Below are 23,333 nucleotides of genomic sequence, written 5' to 3'. Positions count from 1 at the left end.
TATTATTTACGCGTTTTTATATTGTTAACTGGTGCTCAATTAATCTGTCAGAAATATCAATAGAGTAATCGGAAATCTATATTGAATATATGTAAATAAATCTGACTAGCAGCCCTAAGAATGACTGTTTTGGGGGTTTTCTCTAGGCACGGCACCTCCACCTATGAATCCCATGGTTCCTAACACATACCAACCAAGCAGAGCATCCTATGGCCCCCCACCTACAGGCCCACCACCAACCATGAAGCCCACAGCCCCTCCCACTGGACCGCCAATGGCCAATGTCAAACCTCCACCCCCCAGGGCCGATGGTAAAGGTTTTTAAAATCTTGAGATGTTACATTTTGGTGCTTTGTGTCCTCAGGTACGACAACCAACAAAGATGGCGACATCAACATTTTTTCTAACTCTACACACTGTAGAGTGCAAACATTTTGTTGGTCCGTGTTGATTGTGAAATCAGATGTCAGCGCTGAGTCTGAAACTGTATGTCTTGTTTATAAGCATCATTTTAGTTTTTTGTTCTAAATCTGATACCCTTCTGTTGTTCTCCCCTCCTTCCTCTACATGCCAGCTCAGTGTGGGGGTGCCGTGAACAGCACTTTGCCCCCCACTGAGCCCGACTGCCAGGACGGGGATATTGAATGTCCAGGTGTGGCTTAATCTATCTGTAGCTGTTAGTGTCAGTGCTGTAATGCCCATCCTGTCCTCTCTGTGCTGTTGGTCATTGTATCTGGGGATGCACTAATTCTTTGTTTTTTACATCAAAGTTGACACCAAATAATGGTTCTCTGCTGTATGAGCTTATAGAGCTCCAATCTACAGCAGAGAATACGTTTACACAAATTGGTCAATATCTTTTGCTTTGATCTCTTTAATATGTATTTTAAATAAAATGTAAACAGTATTTTTATAGGATCAGTGCATCCCTGGTAACGTATTTCCTGTTTGTAGGTTGTTTGCCTATCTTTCCTCCATTCCTACCGGATATCCATTTGAATAAACATCCTAGAAAGACAGAAGTATTCATATTTCTTTAAGACACCATACATCAATTCCCATCATCTCCATCGTCATTAGTTTTGTTGCTTTGCTTCATTACTTTATTGTGTCTTCTCTATTTCTTTTACTGTAAAACAGATCATTCAATTTCCATCGCCCGCCGTGGTTAGCCCACTGGGATAGAAATAGCAAAAGTGTCACTAAAATTATTCACATCTGTGTTTGTTTTGCAACAGGAACCATGGCTGGCAATGGCCCACAAGCATCAAACAGCCATAATCATGTTGACAACAAAATGGGTAAGGCCATTTTCTGCGACATATTAGATTATTTCACCCAAACCCCATTTACAGTCTGATTACTGAACTGGCTTTCAAAGCTTCTCCCCACTTGCAGTGTTTGGACAAGTATAAAATATAATCCAGAGGGCAAAGCTGACGTTATTTCTGTTCTCTTTTCTTTTACAGCTGGCATGCCTCAGCACGGTCCACCGGGTCGGCACTTGGGCCACTACCCCTCCCTCCCCCCTGGGTACCAGAACAGCCCGGCTCCTCACAACGCCCCCCCACCCATGCACCCTGCGCTGCTTACCGCCACGCAGCCTTACACTCAAGCACATCAGCCGTACCAGCAAGTGAGTCCCAGCCATGTAAAGACCATTAGAGCATTTCACAAGTGCTTTTCGTCAGCTCATCCATAACGGTATGGAACTAAATGCTCTACCATTTGTGTCATAGCGTTTCCCCTTCTAGACAGGCAAGACTCCCTTGTCGATCTAAGCCTTTTGGAAAAATTAAATGCACATTAAAAAATGTTCTACTAAAAACAATATGTATAATAATCCCCCTCATGAATCCACTAGTCTAGAAACGTGTGGCAGTGTTTGTAGAGACCCTGCCCTCTGCCTGCATTTTCTCTTTTATTTTCATTCCTCTGTTCAGCATACTCTGGTAGTTTCTCTGCCCCTGGCTGTCGCTCCTCGGCCTTTTCTCTCTCATGCTCTGTCCTTGGCTGACACGGTCTTCGATGTTTCCTGAGCCAGAGGCTCAAACTAAAACTGTTAAAAAAAAAGTTTCCCCTCAAGCTTCGTTAAGATATCACTTCTGAGAATTTGTAGAGGCAAAGTTGACAAAAGGAGGAGCAGCATTAAATAAAATGTGCTTTGTTGTCACGTGATATACTTGCATTGTTTACGCAACCAAAGGACGTTTTTAATGTATTTAAAAAAGGCAAATCATGGCTTCATTTGTTTTGCTGATGTATCAGACTAATACATCTTTGTTCCTTTATTCAATAACATATGGTGGGGAGTGTCATCCATAACTTTAAATATGGCTTCATTGTGATTAGATAAGATGCTAGAGGAAACATTAGGTCTTTTGATGTTTTGGCTCTAAAGGTCCCATGTCATGTTTTTCCGGTTATTACCCGTCCCCTTGTGTGTTGTGTAGCTTATGCATGTAAATGGTCAACCGTCAAAGTACATCCTGTAGACTGAAGAGCTCATAGGGGGGGGGGGGGGGGGGGCAGGAACTCCAACAAGCCGTTTAGGACAGTGTGAATGCACATACTATACAGAGACGCTGTATGAGAAACCAATGTGAGTTTGGAAAATTGCACAATATAAATCTATTCTAGTAGACCTCAACAATGGCATTATGATCAGTAGAAATGGCCATGACATGGGACCTTTAATGGGCTCAGATTCTGAGGCAATACGTATAATAGGCAATCAAAGCATGGGTTGCCATCCATGCTAAAGGATTTCACATTCATACGTTGTTGTTAAATGGATTAACTAAGTATTTAATTGTTCTCTTCTCGAAGCCGCCTGGTGGCCCCGGGCCCGCCCAGCTGAGCCCGTCCATGGCAGCCATGAGCCTCCAGTCCAACACCCCAGAGTCCCTGAGGGTGGTCAACCTGCTGCAGGAGAGGAACCTGCTACCCCCGAGCCCCACCCCCCCTCCGACACCCTGCCTTCCACAGGACCTGCAGAAGATCAACTGCAACCCAGAGTAAGCCATGGAGGAATACTGAGAGACGCTATCAATTGTGGCGGGAATTTATTTATCAAATGTGGATAGAGAATCAAACCATTCAGCTGTCTTTGTTGAAGAATAGAATTTGGGTTGCATATTTAAACACAGAGAGAGAGGAGAAAGCTTGATGATAATGAAAGGAGCATTCTGGAAGTTAGGGAGGCCATCGGGATATTCTCAGTTCAACTGAGTTAAAGATCATGCTGTTGGTGCACATAGACTGTAACTAACAACATTGCAACACATCCCCGTAATAAGGAATTTTCCCAAGCTTAGCCAAGAAGTGTGAGAAGTAGTAAATATATACATTAGCAAATAATAATCTCACACAATGATATTATTAATTGTCATATCATTTGTCACTTGCAAATGTTGCCCAAGTTTCTTGGATAAATTGTTCCTAGAAAACCAGTTTTAAGCTTGTGAAATACTGAACATGATCTAACATGCAGTGAAAGTAACTATGAAACTCTGTGTTTGTGTTTCTCCAGGGTTTTTCGTAGCACGCTGACTAGCATCCCTCAGACTCAGTCGCTGCTCAATAAAGCTAAGATGCCGCTGGGCCTGATGCTCCACCCCTTCAAAGACCTCTCGGTAACAACCCTCTCTAATATTTATTCTGCACACATCAGTCAACTGAAATTATGTCTTAATATTTGGCTCTCTATCATAACATTATTAATTAGCAGTCATGTAAACTGTAAACATATAACCTGTTTTCGGGGTAATGGATTCAGAGGAACATGGTAAACCTAACTACAGTCATCCCTGGGAAAAACACATTTTCTGGCACGAGTTAAACCAGGGTTTAGAATGTGAAGGAAAAATACTTCATACTGGTGTAGGAAAGTGAGTAATATACCGTAATTTTCGGACTATAAGCCGCGCCTTTTCCCCCATTTTTCGACGCTGCGGCTTATATAACGGTGCGGCTAATCTATGGATTTTTACAGCTAACGGCCACTAGGGGACCTCCTAAATCTATGGATTTTACAGGTAACAGTCCACCACCTTTAACTCTATGGACTCTATGGCCGGTCCGCGCCCCCCACCTATAAGCGGCGGGCTCCAGCAGGAAAAGCTGGAGGCCGGAAAAGAGTGAGACAGGTAGCGCACAAAAGTAAAAGTGGAACCGAGAGTGGTACGAGAGACAGAACGAGAGCAAGACAGACAGACATTACGAGAGCGAGACAGTTTGTCCCCGTACCACTGGTTGAAAACCACTGCTGTAGATCACTGACGGTACGTGCGCTGGGAGCGCACCGTTTAAGTTTGAAAGTTGAAAAGTTTGTTTGTCTGAAACGCTGTGTGATACAGTACAGTTTACACAGCACAGTACATGTTCTGTAGCTACTATTGCACTAAATGCTAACACTTGAATACGTTATGCAAAGATGCAACTTGTTTGTTGAAATGTTAATAAATGGGAGCTTCCTCAAACAGCCATCTCTTTCCGGACAATCCCCTCTGTGCACGAACCCTTACATATGGTAATTAACATTAAAACACCTGCGGCTTATAGTCCAGTGCGGCTTATATATGTACACATCATTCAATTTAGCTGCTGCGGCTTATATTCAGGTGCGCCTTATAGTCCGAAAATTACGGTACATACAATTCCTTAACAGCAAGTGATACCTTTTCACAAGGGTCATTTTTAATGTGGAAGTTATTTCTGTGGCTAAGTGATTTAAGAACCACGCAGCAAATTGGGGTGGTAATCTGTATATGTTTTATTGTATTAACGTGAAAAATTATCTTCATCCTCAGTTATGTTCCTTTATATTTAGATGACTATATCTCCTACTTTTACTGATTAAACGCTGCAAATGTTCATAACACATTTCTAAGAAAAAGCGTTTGACTAAATAATCAGTTGGAATGAATTTGTGTTTTTTCCCCGGATAATTGAGGACAACTTTGACTTTTGTTGAAATACCAGTTACAAGCAATGAGTTTGCCTAGAGGCCCTTCTCACACAGTTTCCTTTTTGTTCTGCGGTCTCCTTGCAGCAGCTTCCTGTGGTGACATCCAGCACCATCGTCCGGTGTCGGTCCTGCAGAACCTACATCAACCCCTTCGTCTCGTTCCTGGACCAGAGGAGGTGGAAGTGCAACCTGTGTCATCGGGTCAATGATGGTAAGAAAGGGGGTGAGGTCTTTCAGATTCGATCATCTGAAAGACCCACTGTCAGTGAAAATACTGGATTCGATAAACAAGTATCCAATGATATGATGATAATATTGATATCAGTTTTGTACGTGTTTTTCTTTGGGTCCTTCACCCTCATGGTTGAGAATAGAATTACAGTCAAACTACAGGGAACTGTAGTTCATACCTAAACCTCACTAACTGTTGTGTATGTGTGTAGTTCCAGAGGAGTTTATGTACAACCCAGTCAGCAGATCGTACGGAGAGCCTCACAAAAGACCCGAGGTCCAGAACGCCACCATCGAGTTCATTGCTCCTTCAGAATACATGGTACGTTTCAACAGGTTTTATTGACATTAATGTTGCTTAGGAACTGCACAGTTATCTGCATGCTCTGTTAATTGTTCATGAATAGCTCATTTCCATTTGAGTTCACAGGCCCAAACTATATATAATTGTGATGCTGTGTTTTTATCGATGTTGACTTACCTTATGTGCCTTGATTTACACAGCTGAGGCCCCCCCAGCCTGCAGCTTACCTCTTCGTTCTCGACGTATCCCACAATGCAGTGGAAACAGGCTACCTGAATGTGTTCTGCCAGTCAATGCTGGAAAACATCAATGCGTATGTACAGCATTTCACACCCAGGTGTTATAAATGTGGAAAGAGAGCAGGGGCATTTTATTATTTAAGAAAATCAACAGTGCTTTTAAACTGTACAGTGGGCCAACACACACATTTCGCTTAATTGTTTAAAATGTCATATGTAGATTGCACACATTCTTTTCTGAGTATAAGTTATTTCTTATCGGTTAAAAAATACACTTGATTTTGCCAAAACATGGCACACAAATAACTTTAAAGTTTGCTCCGTTAAGGTTTTTGTTTGTCTGTGTGCCAGGCTTCCTGGAGACTCTCGGACAAAGGTAGGTTTCATCACCTTTGACAGCACCATCCACTTCTACAACCTCCAGGAGGGACTCTCACAGCCTCAGATGCTCATCGTGTCGGACATCGAAGGTGAGGCGAATCAGACAGTGACACTAATAAATGTAAAAGCTATCAAGAGATCACTGTTCTTTTTGGGTAGGCTGTTGTTTTTCTGTTTTTGTTGAAAATCTTTCAAAATGTACTGGAATCATCATTGCCTAATGTTACAATAAATCGTTTTTCAAGAGTTTAATGATGCAACTCAATTAGGTGGCAGAAGCATACAACCAGGAAGAGGGTTGTTTTTTGTCATTGTGTGTTAATTTAATTAATTTCTTCATGGTGTCTGCACACATCTGTCTATATCACTGCTATGATATTAGAGTTTTAAATATGTACTTTTGACCCCCACAGATATCTTTTTACCAACACCAGACAGCCTTCTAGTAAACCTCAATGAATGCAAAGAGGTAAGAAAATGTTCTTTGATATCTGGTGTTTTGTTGAAGTGAATAGGATGTAGATCAGGGCTATTCAATTAGTTTGGAATGGGGGCCGGTTGATGAAATGATCCAAAGCAAGGGATTGGGAAAAAGATGGCTTGAAATATGAACCAATCATATTAAGAGCTTCAGATACAGTAAATACTACAACAGCATAGTGGAGTGCATATATTGTGTTTAATTAAATCAATCAGCCCCACGGTCTTTCTATATCGAAATGGCAAGTTCAGAACTCAGTAGGCCTACATGTGAAGCTCAACATCATTTCATTTGATTTCATTTCATTTAGGTGAAATGATCTAATCATTCACGCAGAGATGCAATAAATGACAGGAGTTGTCACTCCAGTAGCTAGTAGGTGGGTTCGAAACCCGAGCCTGCCAAAGTTTTCAGGCAATGTCTTCCCCTCTATCTCTGAATGTAACACCCTCTCTGGAATAAAGGCACTCTGGCCCAAAAAGAAAAGAAAAGTAGATGACTTTTTAACATTATACTCAAAGGGCCAGTAAATATCACCCCGGGGCTGGATTTGGCCCGCGGGCCGCCAATTGAATAACCCTGATGTAGATTATCACTCAAATCCTCCTCATTTTGTCCTATTTCTGAATGTTAAGCTTGACACTCACTGTAGCTACTGTCCATGTGACTCAAACACTCGACTCATTCCCTTTTTATTTTGTTTTTCAGCTTGTGCAGGATCTGCTGAAGAGCCTCCCCACTTTGTTTCAAAAGACAATGGAGACCCAGTCCGCCCTGGGTTCAGCTCTGCAAGCAGCCTTCAAGCTGCTGTCGCCCACCGGAGGGCGCATGACCATCTTTCAGACCCAGCTGCCTAACCTCGGTGTGGGGGCCCTTCAATCCAGAGAAGACCCCAACCAACGGGCATCTGCCAAGGTAAGAGAAACACAGATGGAAAGACATTGATTAAAGAGACGTATATTCTACAGCAGCATTGTGGTAGTATGATATATTCATAAAATTGAAATATACAATTGTCTTTAAAAGGAATAAAATATACCAGCCTATGTCTACCGGGTTAGAAGAAGAAAAACTTTGACTTAAAAAATAATCTGAGTTATTTATTATTGTTTTTTGATTGATTGTTTCACATTTACATTGAAATTCTAGCTAGACTTTTAACTGCACTCTAAAACAACCCTGACCGAACAATCACTTAATTATGGAAAATAACGAGAACGTTTGTGTTCTTCTTGAATTGAAAGGCCTAGATTCAGAGGGCAGTCTTGAAACCAAGTCTTTTTCTACTAAAAAGTATTAAAAAATGTTGTGATTTTGCCTTATTTTGGGTAATCAGGATTTTCAATGTTGGTCATACATGGTGTGTTTTCCCTCAGGATATCCAGCACCTATCCCCAGCGACAGACTTCTACAAGAAGCTGGCTCTGGACTGCTCCGGCCAGCAGGTGTCGGTGGACCTGTTCCTGCTCAGCTCTCAGTACTGCGACCTGGCATCGCTCGGTAAGTCTTGCACTAAATAGACAGAAGGTGAAGAGAAAAACTGAAATGTTGCAATTTAGTTTTTGAATGCTTAGTTTACATTCAACGCTTATGCGACAAATCATGATGTGTATAGGAGGATTTTGAATGATTTTGAACTCATTTTAGGCTTATAGCAACCACGGGCCTTATTTTCTAGATAAAAGTGTTTTGGTTTTTGGTTTTTTAAAACACTTAAGAGCTAAAAAAAAAAAAAAAAAAAAGTTATCAGTCTATAAAATAGGTGAAAAACGCCTTTTATATATTGTAGGTCCGAGACAGAAGCTGGAAACAAAAGAAGTTTCTCAAAAGGTGGAGACCGTGTGTCGGGTTGTAAATCTATATTTAAAACGGCCAATAAATATGTTCTTGTGTTGCTTCCCTTTCGCAGGCTGCATATCCAGATACTCTGCAGGGACTGTTTACTACTACCCATCCTACCACCACCAGCGCAACCCCGCCCAGGTGGAGTGCTTCCAGAAGGATCTGAAGAGATACTTAACCAGGAAGATCGGCTTCGAGGCCGTCATGAGGATACGCTGCACCAAAGGTCTGTGTGCAGCACGACAGCTGTCCAGCACTGACCTGAATGTGCATTCCCAGAAGTTTAGCTTTCCTTCACATCCGATTTGTAAATGCGTTGGGAAAAGGAAGCCCTTATTTCTTCTATAATATATTTCTGCAGAATAGTTTCATTCATAAATAATCCTACTTTAGGATGTTTTGTCTTTGCTATTGATAGTAGCACTGTCTGGTTACTCTGTAAGTATTTTGTAGGCAGAACTAAACAATCTAGCCTCAATAGCCCCCGAATGCATTCAATGGTTTCTGTAATTGAACCTTCATTTTGATCTTCTGTAAGTCATTTGGAAGACAATATTGTTTGCAGTCAAGATGTGGCTGTCAGTTTAACTTAATTGATTTTGTCTCTCTCTCTCTCTCTCTCTCTCTCTCTCTCTCTCTCTCTCTCTCTCTCTCTCTCTCTCTCTCTCTCTCTCTCTCTCTCTCTCTCTCTCTCTCTCTCTCTCTCTCTCTCTCTCTCTCTCTCTCTCTCTCTCTCTCTCTCTCTCTCTCTCTCTCTCTCTCTCTCTCTCTCTCTCTCTCTCTCTCTCTCTCTCTGCAGGTCTGTCCATCCACACGTTCCACGGAAACTTCTTTGTGCGCTCCACGGATCTGTTGTCCCTTCCCAACGTGAACCCAGACGCTGGCTTTGCAGTTCAGATGTCCATCGAGGAAAACCTTGACGACCTGCAAGTCGTCTCCTTCCAGGCTGCACTGCTCTACACGTCCAGCAAAGGTACACACGCACACACACACACACACACACACACACACACACACACACACACACACACACACACGCACACGCACACAGCCAATGTTGTTTTGTCTTTTTAAAGCCATATTGACATTTTGAAATGTTGTTTGAATAACATGTGTTTTCTATTACAGGAGAGAGAAGGATCCGTGTCCACACCTTGTGTCTGCCTGTGGTCAACTCTCTGTCGGACATCTTTGCTGGAGCTGATGTTCAAGCCATCAGCGGGCTGCTTGCTTGCATGGGTAGGTACTGCACTATTAAACACAGTTTAGCTACCTTCCAGACAATAAAATGTGAAAAAATAAATGATTATGCAAACATAAACCCAGGTTGATATGAAACCTGTTTGGTGTGCCACAAAATCATGTTTATACCTGCACATGTTAAACTCTGGAAATGATTCTCCGTTGTTGCAGTGAATAGTCTTTTGATTGGCTGAATACCAAATCATTGCAGGGTTTGCATCTACTTGACTGTTATTAGCCCTGACAGATGGAGATGAGTGCTGACAGCGGTGGTTGCCTAGCAACCACTTGCATACTGAGCAGTCAGATCTGTGTCGGTTCATCTCGCAGTCACTTAGAGAACAAACGCTAATATTTTTCACAAAATGGCACTACCACTGCTGTTCTAAGCTGCTCATTAAAGTGGTAATACTGAAAGTCCTAAAGTTGCATTGACATTTTAAAATAGCTTTATTGCACTATACTATTATGATTATCCAAGTCTGCACAAACACTGTAAAAAATATGGAATATGTCGAGAACAACCTCTTCAAGGTCTGAGTTTGCAGCTGGACATTCAGAAATGTAATAATTAATAATGATACTAATAATAATACACTTTATTTATAGAGCGCTTTTTTTTAGGGTACTTAAAGACTATGCTAAAACTCATAAAAAAAACAACATTAATACAACACACTTAAAGTATGTATAACACAAGAAAGAATAAGATTGTAATGCAAATGTGTCCCTCTCTCCCTCCAGCTGTGGACCGCTCGGCGACGGCCAGTCTGAGTGACGCCAGAGATGCGATGACCAACGCTGCCATCGACTCGCTGACGTCGTACCGGCAGTCCGTGTTGACCATCCAGCAGCCCGGCCTGCTGGCCCCCGCCTGCCTCAGACTCTTCCCTCTCTTCATCCTCGCCCTGCTTAAACAGGTCCGCTCTTCCCTAAAACTCAGTCATTACACGCCAAATGCACTGCTGACAAATGCTACCCTTAAAACGACTTCTTTGTTCAGAGTCAGAGGAAATGTTCGATATGATGTGGTTATATTTTTCCTTGTTAGTTAATTTACTTCTGGATAAACACAGAACACTAAAATGAACTGTCCAACCCTTTCCACGCCAACGAAACTCATTTTAAACCCAAGATCTTCTGTTTTAAGCCACTCTAATTATTATTTTTGATGTGTGTGCATCCTGCAGAAAGCCTTCAGGACGGGCACCAGCACCAGGCTGGATGACCGTGTGTTTGCCATGCTTCAGCTGAAGTACCAGCCACTGGTCTACTCTCTGCTGATGATCCACCCTGCTCTGTACCGTGTCGACGATCTGACCGATGAGGTGAGAAGGATCAACATTTCCCTCTGTCAACGAAGACCATTATTTAGTCTTTCACAGCTTTTGTTAGGAGTGGGATGAACCTGAACATGCCTCTCAATAGTTCCCCATCTTATTTGACGTGTCTCCTTGTTACTGAGTAATCTTTTACCTTGTGTTTCCTGTGTCCTCAGGGAGCTTTGAACATCAATGAGCGGACCATCCCTCAGCCCAGAGTGCTGCAGCTGTCTGTTGAGAAGCTCAGCAGGGAGGCAGCATTCCTCATGGATGCTGGAACGGTATGAAGCTTGGTTTGAAAAAAGATTGCTTATGTCTTGAAGTGTTATAGTATGTTACAAGAGGGATAATAAACACAGATTGTGTGGTTTTCCCTGTTCAAGCCTCTAATTGCTATCATTCAACATTAGCTTCCAATACTACAATACTATAAATGTTGGTTTGCATCCATATGCCGGGGCGGATACACAAATAATGTTTCACCTTCATTAACGTTGGAAGATGGAAGATTTGTACTGCATTAATTACATTTTGCATACAAAAAATGTGTTCCAGATTTCCATCCTAGTTTGTGATTGTATTCAATTTGTAATTTCTTCTTTTCCAAAAGGTGATGTATCTGTGGATCGGACGGAACTGCCACCCCAACTTCCTCTCTCAAGTCCTGGGAGTCACCAGCTACGCTGCTGTGCCTGATAACCTGGTAGGAAACCTCATGTTGCACCAACACATTCCCTCAAATCGTCCTCTTGATCAAATGATAGTCACAACTTGTGTACAGTATATTTGAAGTTCTACCCAAGGCATCCTCCTCCCTGATGGTGAAACCTGACTGTCGCTCTCTCCTCTCACAGTATCTGCTCCCAGAGCTGGACACGGCCGAGTCGCAGAGAACCAGAGCTTTCATCGGTTGGCTGAGGGATCAGAGGCCCTTCTTCCCCCCAATGCATGTCATCAGGTGGGCAACAGACACAATCCTGAATAAGAGAGTAAACAATCAAATAGCAAGAGTGTGGGGAAATTAAAACCAGCCAACAGCTGCTGGTAGATTCACATTTTGGAAGGTGATCTTGTGTTATCTCATTTTAAGATACATTTGACAAAGCCCCTTTAAAAACGGATTACGTCTTCACATATTGGCTGTTCAGTTTACAGTGACGGACAACTGAACTGACCAAAAACGTAGCTGGAAAATCATTAAACTGTGTACCGCTGAAGCTACTCACGAGGGTTATTTCTTTTTGGTTTTAAAACTTGAACAGAATCCAGAAGGCCCTTTTTTTTTATATATATATTATCATTTAATAAGGGAACAAAATGGGATAATCAGAATTATGCCATCCAAAGATCTTTTAGAGTTTTGATAATACAAACAAACACTCCTCTTTTCACTTCCTTGAAATAAAAGAGCAATTGCGACTAACAACTCTTTTTCATTTGACTCTCAGGGAAGAGAGCCAGCTGAAACCCACTTTTATGCAGAACATGATCGAGGACCGAACAGAGTCGGCCCTGTCGTACTACGAGTTCCTGCTCCACCTCCAACAGCAAATCTCCAAATAATCTTCAGTGGGACTGTGGAGACTAGGGAACACTGAAGTGAGGATGTGAATCGTGTACGTGCGTGCGTGTGTGTGTGTGTGAAAGCAGTGGGAGTCAGACTCAAGGAACCCTCTTGCTCCATCTCCATCTCCGGTCCACCTTCTCTTTCTAAGGAAAAGCTGAACTGACCTGAAGCGTCACTCAAATCAAAGACACTGCAAAGACTGAGAGAGAGAGACAAATAAATCGATTCTGATGCTTATTTGAAACTTTTTACCCAGCTGCAGCTGTGCGTCGGAAGATGAGAAAAAAGCAAGAAATCCAAGATGATGATGATTATGTATGTTAATGATTGAATGAATCAGTGTTTATTCTCATAGAACAATGCTGTCAAACTGAGGTATCGTTCAGATACAGTCCAGGCAAACGTATGTGTGAGGTGTTTTTGTTCAAAAAGCACAGTCTTTACTAAAACAATTCAAACGTGTGTATGCTTAGGACTAGGTTTATGGGGAAGATTAGTATGTCTGCGCTCAAAGACTGTTATTGAGTGTCACCAGGAGTATTTGTACACACGGCATCTGAGCTCTAACAACATTCTTTAATATCAAACCTGAAGGACAGAACGTGGGCTTTTTTTATTTCTTAGTCATTATAATTATGTGTCGAACAAATTCTTAATCTCATCTGTAGAAGGCAGGGACGTTTGAGATGTTTGAAGGCCGATGGACCTCTTGGTTGTCACTGCGTTGAATGTGGAAAGTCATTTTCATCAGTCTGATCTGTCCTTTCAAAAACGTTCATCTTTTCTGTCTGTTCAGTCAGAACTCCTCTGACGACGTCCCTGTTTTCTTTGTCCATTTCTTCTTTTTGTTTCTGATTATCTAATAATTTATGAGACTCCCACTCTGATTAAATTCTATAATTGCCTTGTATGGGAAGTCACTTTTTATTATTAAACCTCTGTTTAAATACACACTCTATATATGAAATATTTTAATATAATAGGATATGGGAAATTCTTTAACACAGACATAACAAAGTCATTGTGATCCTTTAGTCATGCTTAGTGATCCTTGTATATTGAAAAATACTGCATTATATCAAGGTGAACAAATGCTGATTTTAGAATAAACATTAAGGTGAAATGACGCTAAAGAAATAAAATGTTTGGGACTTTTTAAATGTAGTTTTTGTGTTTTGGTTGGGGAGCAGTGTGTATTAGGTAAAAGTGAAGACTACAAAACATAAATATGGACCAATAGTAGTATGTCAAGAAAGAAATTAAGTGTGAATTGAGGATTTTTGATTTGGTCTGATTTCATACAGTTTGTAATCTATGTATTATATAAGCAAATATGTATTTAGAAACAGACAGATATGTTTTCGTCTTTATGCACAGAACTGTCTTTCATAAGAATATGAAAATAAAAATAGCCTGTGTTTGTACAGAGTAACCAGAGGTTTGGACTTATCAAATATGATATATTAAAGAGCCGGCTGGGAATCAACTCTTCACTTTCATGACTAAAGATATGTTTCGAAATAATTGTTTAGGCATTTACTTCTTGTGAGCTACATGAAAAGATACACGTACCGAACACATGTAACTCGCAGAAATCCTTTATCAATCCTAAAACTGGGACATTTCAAATGTTACAGCAAGCACGCATTAAGATACAGAAGTGCACATCCATGGAGTAAAACAAAAGTAGCATTATAACAAGTGTGTGAACATACAAAAGTTAAGGTAATGTATCAGAACATTTTGCATTGATAACTTATTTTATTTGCATGTTTGCATCTATCAAAAATATGAACTGTCATGGTTATGTTTTCCATTCTCTACATTTTATTTAATAGATTCTACCATTATGAATTAATTAAGTTATCTTTTAACCAATTCCTGATTATTTAATTAAATTAGCAACATCTTACTCTGGTATAATGCATCAAATTGGGTAGAGGAGCAGGGCTTGACACATCATTGTCCTACCTTCCAACCACAAGAACACGGTGTTGTTCCCCGTCTTATCTTCCTACACTGCTTTCCATTTGAGTAATAAAAACATACAGATAGAAGAAGAATTTCCATCATACTCATCAGATAAACCATTAGCTGACAAACAAACCAACCAATCTTCCCGGCAGCAACCTAGTGGTTGTTACATTCGTTCAAAGGAAAAGTGGATTGTGCTTTTATGGAAAACCGATTTCAAATAAAGTAAATGTAAGATATGCAAATGGTACTCTTGAATCATCTGATGTTGAGAAATATAACTTAGTGATTAATCTAGCATTTTACTAGATTGCCATGCCTGGTCTGTTCTGAGTAAAGATATATACATGTTAAACACCACTGCCTCCAAGTGATTGAATTGAGCAATAGTATCTCTGTTTGAAAACATTTGATTGAACAGAGTAAGTGAATACATACAACCCATCTGGGCAGATAGGTCATGTTGAACAGTGTATTTATTGCCGAGGAAAGCATAGGTTCAGGTTCAGTCAATTAACAACTTTATTTTCTTAATAAAAGAGCATGGATCAATAAAACGGAATGTTTTCCTTTCTAATACTCTCCTCCCTCATCTCCCAGGCTATCAGCTCCAACCTCCTCGTAATCTTTCTGCAGAGCGGCCATGTCTACCCTGGCCTCAGAGAACTCCCCCTCCTCCATACCCTCACCCACATACCAGTGCACAAAGGCACGCTTAGCGTACATCAGATCAAACTTGTGGTCAAGCCGAGCCCAGGCCTCTCCAATAGCAGTGGTGTTGCTCAGCATGCTCACAGCCCTCTGGACCTTGGCCAGCTCTCCACCAGGAACTACAGTGGGCGGCTGGTAGTTGATGACCACCTTGAAACCAGTGGGGCACCAGTCCACAAACTGGATGGAGCGCTTGGTTTCGATGGTGGCAACGGCAGCGTTCACATCTTTGGGAACGACATCACCACGGTACAAAAGGCAGCAGGCCAGGTATTTACCGTGGCGTGGGTCGCATTTCACAAACTGATTGGCTGGCTCAAAACAGCAATTAGTGATTTCTGCCACCGAGAGCCGCTCATGGTAAGCTTTTTCTGTGGAGATGACAGGGGGGTGGCCAGAGGGAAGTGGATACGGGGATAGGGCACCAAGTTGGTCTGGAACTCTGTCAGATCAACATTGAGGGCACCATCAAAACGAAGGGAAGCAGTGATGAAGGACACAATTTGACTCATTAAACTGTTTAGCTTTGTGTAAGAGGGACGCTCGATATCGAGCTTTCTACAGCGGATTTTATAAATGGCCTCATTATCAACCATGAAGGCACAGTCAGAGTGCTCCAGGGTGGTGTGGTTGGTGAGGATGGCATTGTAGGGCTCCACCACAGCGGTGGACACCTGGGGAGCTGGGTAGACGGAGAACTCCAGTTTGGACTTCTTGCCGTAGTCGACAGACAGACGCTCCATCAGCAGGGAGGTGAAACCAGAGCCGGTGCCCCCTCCGAAGCTTTCGAACACCAGGAAATCCTGAAGACCGGTGCACCGGTCGGACTGAAAGAAAAAGAGAAAATCAAATAATAATAATAAATGTATTTATATAATACAAAGACAGCAGTGCCAAGGGTTCACAGCTAATGACAAAAAAGCGTATTAGTGCACAGCATGTAAACATATAGATTAAATGAAAACAGATCAGAGATAAGAGGGTGCCATACCATGGAGGGCTTTGAATGCAATCAGGAGGATCTTAAACTGAATTCTGCAGGGTGGAGGAAGCCGACGCAAGTGGGCCAGAATCGGGGAAATATGCTCACTTTGAAAGAGTGATATGAGATTGTTATGTCTTGCGTTTGTTTAAAACACTGTACAGCTCGACATTTTCAAACATATACTTTACATATTTAGTTATGACACTTGGCTTTCGCAATACTTATTTTTGCCATTCATGATTGCATACTCCTTGTATGTGAAAACCTACTTAGCAATAAACTGATTCATTTCCATTGAATACTCTTCAGAAAAACTGACTTCTGTTCTAAATGTACTGACCAGCTTTCGGATTCTGTCCATCACTGTGTCAATGAGCTCCTTGCCGATTGTGTAGTGTCCTCGGGCGTAGTTGTTGGCAGCATCCTCCTTGCCAGTGATCAGCTGCTCAGGGTGGAACAGCTGGCGGTAAGTCCCGGTGCACACCTCATCTAAGGGTAATGACTAATGAGCATTAGATTATTTAAGGTTTTGAATGACAGAGGGGGGAAAAGGCATTTATGATACTTTTATCATTTATAATTAATGAGAATTTAACGATTACAGTGGGCTCCAGGTCAACCAACACTGCTCTGGGGACGTGCTTTCCAGTTCCAGTCTCCATGAAGAAGGTGTTGAATGAATCGTCCCCTCCTCCTCCTGAGATATTCTTGTCACCAGGCTTCCTGCCGTCCGGCTGGATCCCATGTTCCAGGCAGTAAAGCTCCCAGCAGGCATTGCCAATCTGCACACCAGCCTGACTAACATGGATTGAGAGGCACTCGCACTGTAAAAGGAAAAGGTTGTCATCATAAAAAGGAAGCCTAGTTGGCTGATTCTTGTGCAAAACAGTGTAACATACATACACTCTTGTGGCATATGTGGGAGGACTGCTCTAGAGAAAAAGGCTATTTTAATAACCAAAGATCATATCATGATTTAAGCCATCTGACGCACACATTTGTCATCTGAACAGAAAGACAGTTATAATTAAAAACAAAAAGAGGCTAAATACTGTTTATACGTCTAATACCGAAAGCACAATGACTCAGTTGTTGGCAGACAGGTGGCATGATTGGACGTGTATGTGGGCCAGTGTTAAGAGAGGAGACCACGCATTTACATTTTCTGTGTGTCACACGGATTGCGCCACTGCCAGTACCCCTTTAGGAGACTAGTGGCGTGGCAGGCCAGAACGTAAACACGCATAATAATCATCTAATTAGACCTAAGTAAAGTAAAAATTGGAACCATGTCTCTCATCTGATTGCTCATCTTTCTAATGTGAAGACATTAGAGAAAACACATCGGTTTGCTATCCTGGCTCCAAAATGGTGGAATGAGCTCCCCATTGACATCAGGACAGCAGAAAGCTTACACATCTTCCGGCGCAGACTGAAAACTCATCTCTTTCGACTCCACTTCGAGCAATACAATTACTAACAACGCACTTGTATACACTAATAAAAGACTGGCTTTTCTAAAGCCAGTTGAGTAGCACTTGAAATGTTTTGGCTCTATGCGGGCCCGGTGCCACGTGGGGGCATTGCCCCCTCAGTTGTGTTATTCGCCCCCTCACTTTGAGCATCATTCATCCATCGAAAAGTAAAATAAGTTACTATTATTAAATAACTTTAAATAATGATTTCCCCCAAAACACGTTACTATGTTTAAATCAGATATGTGGGCACTGGGCAGGCAATCAAGCGGGTAAGAAAATCCTCAAACCCAAGTGAATTTGTAGTCTTAATGTTAGCGTGTGTGCTTAGCTGTAAACACAGTGGGATGGGTGACCTAAAACGTCCCCTTTTTCGGTGGCCGGTACCCGGTTGAAACTCCCGAAAATGTTCCCGTTTTTGAATGTGCGTTAAAAACCATAGCGCAAGGTGAAATAAAATGTTACATGTCAGTAAAAACAGAGTAACCGTGTTGTGCCTGTTTGTAGCGTTAAGAGTATTTCTTCTTCTACCTCTTTCAATGTACCTTCCCGCAAAATATTGGACAAAATAAACTCGGCTGGTAGTGTCAACTAAATCTATAGTATTACAACAAAAGTGCTTTAAACAAGGTAAATTACAAATGTATATTCTCAATCGCCAAGTGTGGGATTGAATATTACATTAGTTTAGATTAGATTGATAGTCCCCAGGGGGAAATTCATTTCCACAGCACTGTGAAAACAATATGAAATCAATAAAACAATAAGACAGACAACTACAGATAGCACCACACATGATGGTTACTTGTTATTATTTAGGGCTGCAATGCCTGTATGGATCAGGATTTTGCAAAGCGAGCCCTTTTACTATAATAATATGTATGTATTATATAAACAGTATTGGTACAATGAGCGACATCTAGTGGCAGATTGTGGAACATTGATCTGATTTTTCTCATCGCGGTTAGAGAGACAAACCAGGGGACTTTGTTTAATCTGTGTCTGTCCATTTGGTGTAATATTTTTATACAATATTACATTTGTTTCATATATATTAGTCACTTGCTTATGATTTGCCAGGTTTTAGGCCTTGGTGTGAACATTAAATCCTGGAAATAAAAAATCAACCAGATTAATTTTTCTTTAATCCTGATATATAGTAGATAGTAAGTAAGTACATCTGTATAGGAAGACGAGAAAAGGTTATGGTATAATTACAGAGCCTATCAATTTATAAATTGAGGAAATCAATGTTAGTCTGTTAACCAAAGTGCAGCCATAATAATGTACTATTGTTAAAGATCAGAGGGAAGGAACAGAATGAGAGGGGTCAATCCGGAATAAAAATAAAGAAGCAAAGACATTGTACAGCAGTGAGAAGGACAAAAGCTTGGTGTGTCAATTCATTACCAGTATTTTTCATTGTTGTGAAAAAGAATCGCCCCCACTGATTTTTTAACAGCCCCCTCAGTAATTTCATCCTGTAGCCGGGCCTGGCTCTATGAAACCTGATGTACTTCTATGATTCTGTTTTCTTCAAGTTTGTATCTTCTTGGTCGAATGCACTTATTGTAAGTCGCTTTGGATAAAAGCGTCAGCTAAATGCAATGTAATGTAAAGACACTAAACCGAGGTCGACACAAATCCGTCGCAGGAAAAAGAACTCCCGCGAGATTTGGGAAGACAGAGCGTTCATTTTATTTAAATATCGGCAGCGAGTATTCATTTCAGACGTAGGCGAACCAGGGCGTTGTAAAATCGCCCTGGTTCACTGAAATTCGGAAAAAAATGTTTTATCGGTGTTAATATCATGTTTTAAATATGAAACCATTAAACCTGACCACTAATGAGACAGGAAGTATAATTTATTTCCAACAATTCGCGCCGATTGTAAATGCGTCACTTCAACATCTTGACACGTGCCGTCGAGTTACACTTAATTTACCAACACCACAGTTAAAACGACTTATTAATGACGAAGCTTGATTACCAGCTTATACCGCAACATTTTTGTTTCACTATAAAAAAGATGCGTCTTCTTCAAAGAGTAAGGTTAAAAAACCTTAAGCTGGTTACGTTTTCGCATGATGACACACGTTCAGAGCGCTGTCTTTGGTTAAACACACATCCTCTAAGTGGAGAAAACCTGTACTATCGTACTCACCATTTTTCTGAAGAGAGAGGTTTCGATAAAGAAAAGGCAAAGTTATCTCTCACAACAGGGCCACAAGTACTAGCTGTATTTGTTCTAGGCGGGGATATTTATACTATACGCGGCGCAATTGCTGCGGAATCTGATTGGATGAAAAGACAAGAGGGTCCACTTCTGATTGGTTGAATTCTTTAGAATATTTTTTAAATAAACTTTATTGAGCACATGGAAAACAAGAATACTGGCGAAATTCCTGTTCAAAGCGGAATCACCAACCACCTAAGAACGTCAGTCCCATGGATGTACTGGAAAACGTGGTTTGCTGAACATTAAGAAATAGACTTAAAGGCAGGGCTGCACATAACTAGTGCGCAGGTGCGCTTTCACACCTCCGCCAAAAAAAAAGAGCACCGGGTCATTTGAAAAAAGGCGCATTTGCGTACCAACATTGAGAGAGAGAGAGAGAGAGAGAGAGAGAGAGAGAGAGAGAGAGAGAGAGAGAGAGAGAGAGAGAGAGAGAGAGAGAGAGAGAGAGAGAGAGAGAGAGAGAGAGAGAGAGAGAGAGATGAGAGAGAGAGAGAGAGAGAGAGAGAGAGAGAGAGAGAGAGAGAGAGAGAGATTTGCGAGTTGCATATGAACTCAGGGCCGGCCCGTATCGCTGGCGTTATAACTTTTCGCCTAGGGCGCCAGATCTGGGGAGGGGCTGCGGTGGCAGTTCTGGGAGGGAAAACACATTTTTGACCGTTGATGCTCATCCTAATTTTCAGCCTTGATGTAACAATATTCATAATTAAGCGAATGTAACACCCTTTTCACCCAGGTTACACGTTTAATTTGCCCTGTACGATGGGCGCTGTAAGCAGGGCCGTGGGAAGTAGGGGTGCTGAGGGTGCTGCAGCACCCCCTGGTGGAGGACAGGGGATCTGCACTTCCATAAGATATAATAAAAAAAAAAACGAATTTTCAGCCTTGATGTAACAACATTCATAATTAAGTAAAGATAACACCCTTTTCACCCCGGTTACATTTTCCATTTGCCCTGTACGATGGGCGCTGTAAGTGATGAAAGTGGGGGATGTTGGCTTAGCAGGCGCCCGCAGCTCACAGCCAAGTGAGCGAGATAGAGAGAGGGGATACCGCGGTACCGGCGGGGATTGTTGTTAGCTTCTGCTGCGCTAACGGATATAAGAAGCTGTTTCTACAATAATGTGGAGGGAGAGTCCTCTCCTGTCAGACTGAGAGGCTCAGTGAGGTAAAGGACTCTGAGGGCTTAGATAGTTCACTTTAGTCGAAGTTATCTCAGTGGGTCTCAAACGTTTTGATCACAATTTATGTAAACAAATATTTCCAAGGCACACCTTTATAATTATTAGGATAAATAAAAACAGGTTTGAAATCATTCCAATGTATACTATAGGACAGTAAACCAAAAATATTGTTTAAAACTGGAGAGATTTTAAAATATACATAAATAAATAAATGTTAACTGGTAAAATAAGATATGAATGAACAACACAAATAAAATAAGTTACATGTATTTGTTATTGGCTATGGTAGGTTATTGGAAATGTTCACATACCTACTTATTTGATTAATAAAATGCAAACCGATCTTTTTCATATGGGTGTTTAGAGTTGTACCCCCTAGATCAGTCTCTAATTGGGTGCTCAAAGTGCACCAAATTGAAGCATTTTACTTTAAAATGTTAAAAAAATCTTCCCGGGGGGGTACCCCCGGTCCCCCAAGAGGATGTGAGGTCCACCCCCCCAATTAAAACATGTTATAATATATAATAAATTTGAAGCCTTGTTATATAAGCTGTGCACCATGTCAATATATTTCTCTTTTTGCAGTGTATTGGTCTTTTGTAGAGGTTTTTCATTGCCAGCTAAAATCTTGCCTAGGAGCACATTGGTCAGAACCAGCCCTGGTGTCATCCCCACAGCACCCCCCATTTGAAACATGTTCCCACGGCTATGGCTGTAAGTGATGAAAATGGGGTATGTTGGCTTATCTGGCGCCCGCAGCTCACAGCCAAAGTGCGAGGGAGCGAGGGAGGGTGCACCGGAACCGGCGCTGTTGTTATTAGAATCTGGTGCTAGCTGCGATAACGGATATAAGAAGAAGACGTGGAGGGAGAGGCCTCTTCAGTCAGACTGAGAGACTGATAACTACAGCTCAGTGAGGTAAGGACTCTGAGTGTTTAGAGGTCTTCAACAGGGGGTCCGCGACCCCCAGGAGGTCCGCGGAGGTACTGCAGGGGGGTAGCGAAATCTTTGGTTGATTAGACACATTTTTATATTTCTTAATTTTTTTTCCCCCACAAATTGAAATGTCTTTAAATGCACATTAACATGAATCCAACATATTGTAGCGAACGGAGAAATGGAGGCAGAATACATTATCTTTCAGTCAGCAATGCACGCATTCAGCTACACACAGTAGCTATCTCAAGCTAGGCGCCGGTTCACTCACAGCAGGAGACTACCCCAGACCTGAGGTTACCTACTGTAACCCCAGTTTCTATGAGTAAATGGCGCAGCCCTCTAAGGCTATCCCTATTGGGTAATCCCCCTGCGCCCCCGCGCAGCACTGAAACACTTGTAGTCCACGCCCACCCGCAAGGTGGGCCCCACCCTCGGGCCTCCTTCCGGTATAAATAGGAAGGAGGCCCGGCAATCTGCTCCCATACCAAATAACTTTTCTTCAGCTATTCGTAGAGCCAGTGGGGCCCAGCGCTTAGAGGGCTGCGCCATTTACTCATAGAAGTTGGGTTTACAGTAGGTAACCTCAGTTCTATTTCGTATATGGCTTCGCCCTCTATACGCTATCGCTATTGGGTTAAGGGCGAAGCATGATGTAGTCTGCGCCCCACTGGGTCCGCCCGGCACTAGAAGCACAGACACACCTGCTAAATAACACCCCATGCCTGTTGTGCCATGCGTAATGGCGCATCACCGTCCCTGGAACATAGCAAAACATGCCTATCTTCCCGACGGGGTGAAGGCTGGGAACAATACATACCGGCCGCTGTGAGAAAGTAGAGACGAAGGTCCCACCTTGCGCAGCGATCATAGAGGGGGAACAGCAGCTCTCTGCGTGTCAGACAGGTAGGAGAGCGCCCAGCTGGATCCCTGACGTCACTCACTCTGACAGGACACCCAGTACAGGGTGTGTCTGAGAGGAATGGGAGACATCCCTCAAATAAAAATGAATAAACAAACAGGGGGAAGACCAAGATGCAGCAGTGCAAATATCTTCCACTCCACATTCCTCCGTGCAAAGCCGTGGAGGAGGAAATTCCTCTGGTGGAGTGCGCATTGATGTTCTCCGGGGGCTCCACCCCAGAGGAGACATGCCTGTGACACAGCCTCACACAACCTGTGTGACAGCCGTTGTGCAGACAGAGGCTGCCCGATCGAGCGCTCTCTATAGTGCACAAACAGGCGCTGAGAATG

At 42.1% G+C, this 23,333-nt stretch overlaps 1 protein-coding gene and 1 pseudogene across 4 annotated transcripts in view; one reads left to right on the top strand and one right to left on the bottom strand.

Moving 5' to 3' along the window:
* sec24a (SEC24 homolog A, COPII coat complex component) overlaps nt 1-13,488 on the top strand; it is a 22,171-nt gene extending 8,683 nt beyond the window's left edge. Inside the window, exons 3-24 of one of the 3 annotated variants that reach the window (XM_079651732.1) lie at nt 147-311; nt 575-652; nt 1,239-1,301; nt 1,470-1,636; nt 2,830-3,017; nt 3,533-3,635; nt 5,057-5,180; nt 5,413-5,522; nt 5,705-5,817; nt 6,095-6,213; nt 6,538-6,593; nt 7,314-7,520; nt 7,982-8,105; nt 8,515-8,673; nt 9,247-9,420; nt 9,576-9,686; nt 10,434-10,609; nt 10,880-11,017; nt 11,188-11,292; nt 11,622-11,714; nt 11,866-11,969; nt 12,460-13,488. In XM_079651732.1, coding sequence (XP_079507858.1) covers nt 147-311; nt 575-652; nt 1,239-1,301; nt 1,470-1,636; nt 2,830-3,017; nt 3,533-3,635; nt 5,057-5,180; nt 5,413-5,522; nt 5,705-5,817; nt 6,095-6,213; nt 6,538-6,593; nt 7,314-7,520; nt 7,982-8,105; nt 8,515-8,673; nt 9,247-9,420; nt 9,576-9,686; nt 10,434-10,609; nt 10,880-11,017; nt 11,188-11,292; nt 11,622-11,714; nt 11,866-11,969; nt 12,460-12,574 — 2,792 coding nt within the window. In that variant the 3' untranslated portion in view covers nt 12,575-13,488. Of the gene's footprint in view, nt 1-146; nt 312-574; nt 653-1,238; nt 1,302-1,469; nt 1,637-2,829; nt 3,018-3,532; nt 3,636-5,053; nt 5,181-5,412; nt 5,523-5,704; nt 5,818-6,094; nt 6,214-6,537; nt 6,594-7,313; nt 7,521-7,981; nt 8,106-8,514; nt 8,674-9,246; nt 9,421-9,575; nt 9,687-10,433; nt 10,610-10,879; nt 11,018-11,187; nt 11,293-11,621; nt 11,715-11,865; nt 11,970-12,459 lie in introns of all 3 variants that reach the window. The other 2 variants (XM_079651731.1, XM_079651733.1) reach the window with 2 other exon arrangements.
* On the bottom strand, nt 13,011-23,333 carry LOC307020403 (tubulin alpha-1C chain-like; annotated as a pseudogene). The gene is made up of 4 exons (XR_013810563.1): nt 22,900-23,333; nt 16,851-17,072; nt 16,589-16,750; nt 13,011-16,090 (listed from the first exon to the last, which is right to left on the bottom strand). The product of XR_013810563.1 is annotated as a tubulin alpha-1C chain-like (transcript).

The sequence above is a fragment of the Notothenia rossii genome, assembly GCF_949606895.1.
Source record: "Notothenia rossii genome assembly, chromosome: 9".
Classification (NCBI taxonomy): Eukaryota; Metazoa; Chordata; class Actinopteri; order Perciformes; family Nototheniidae; genus Notothenia; species Notothenia rossii.
This window is presented reverse-complemented; position numbering and strand designations above follow the sequence as displayed.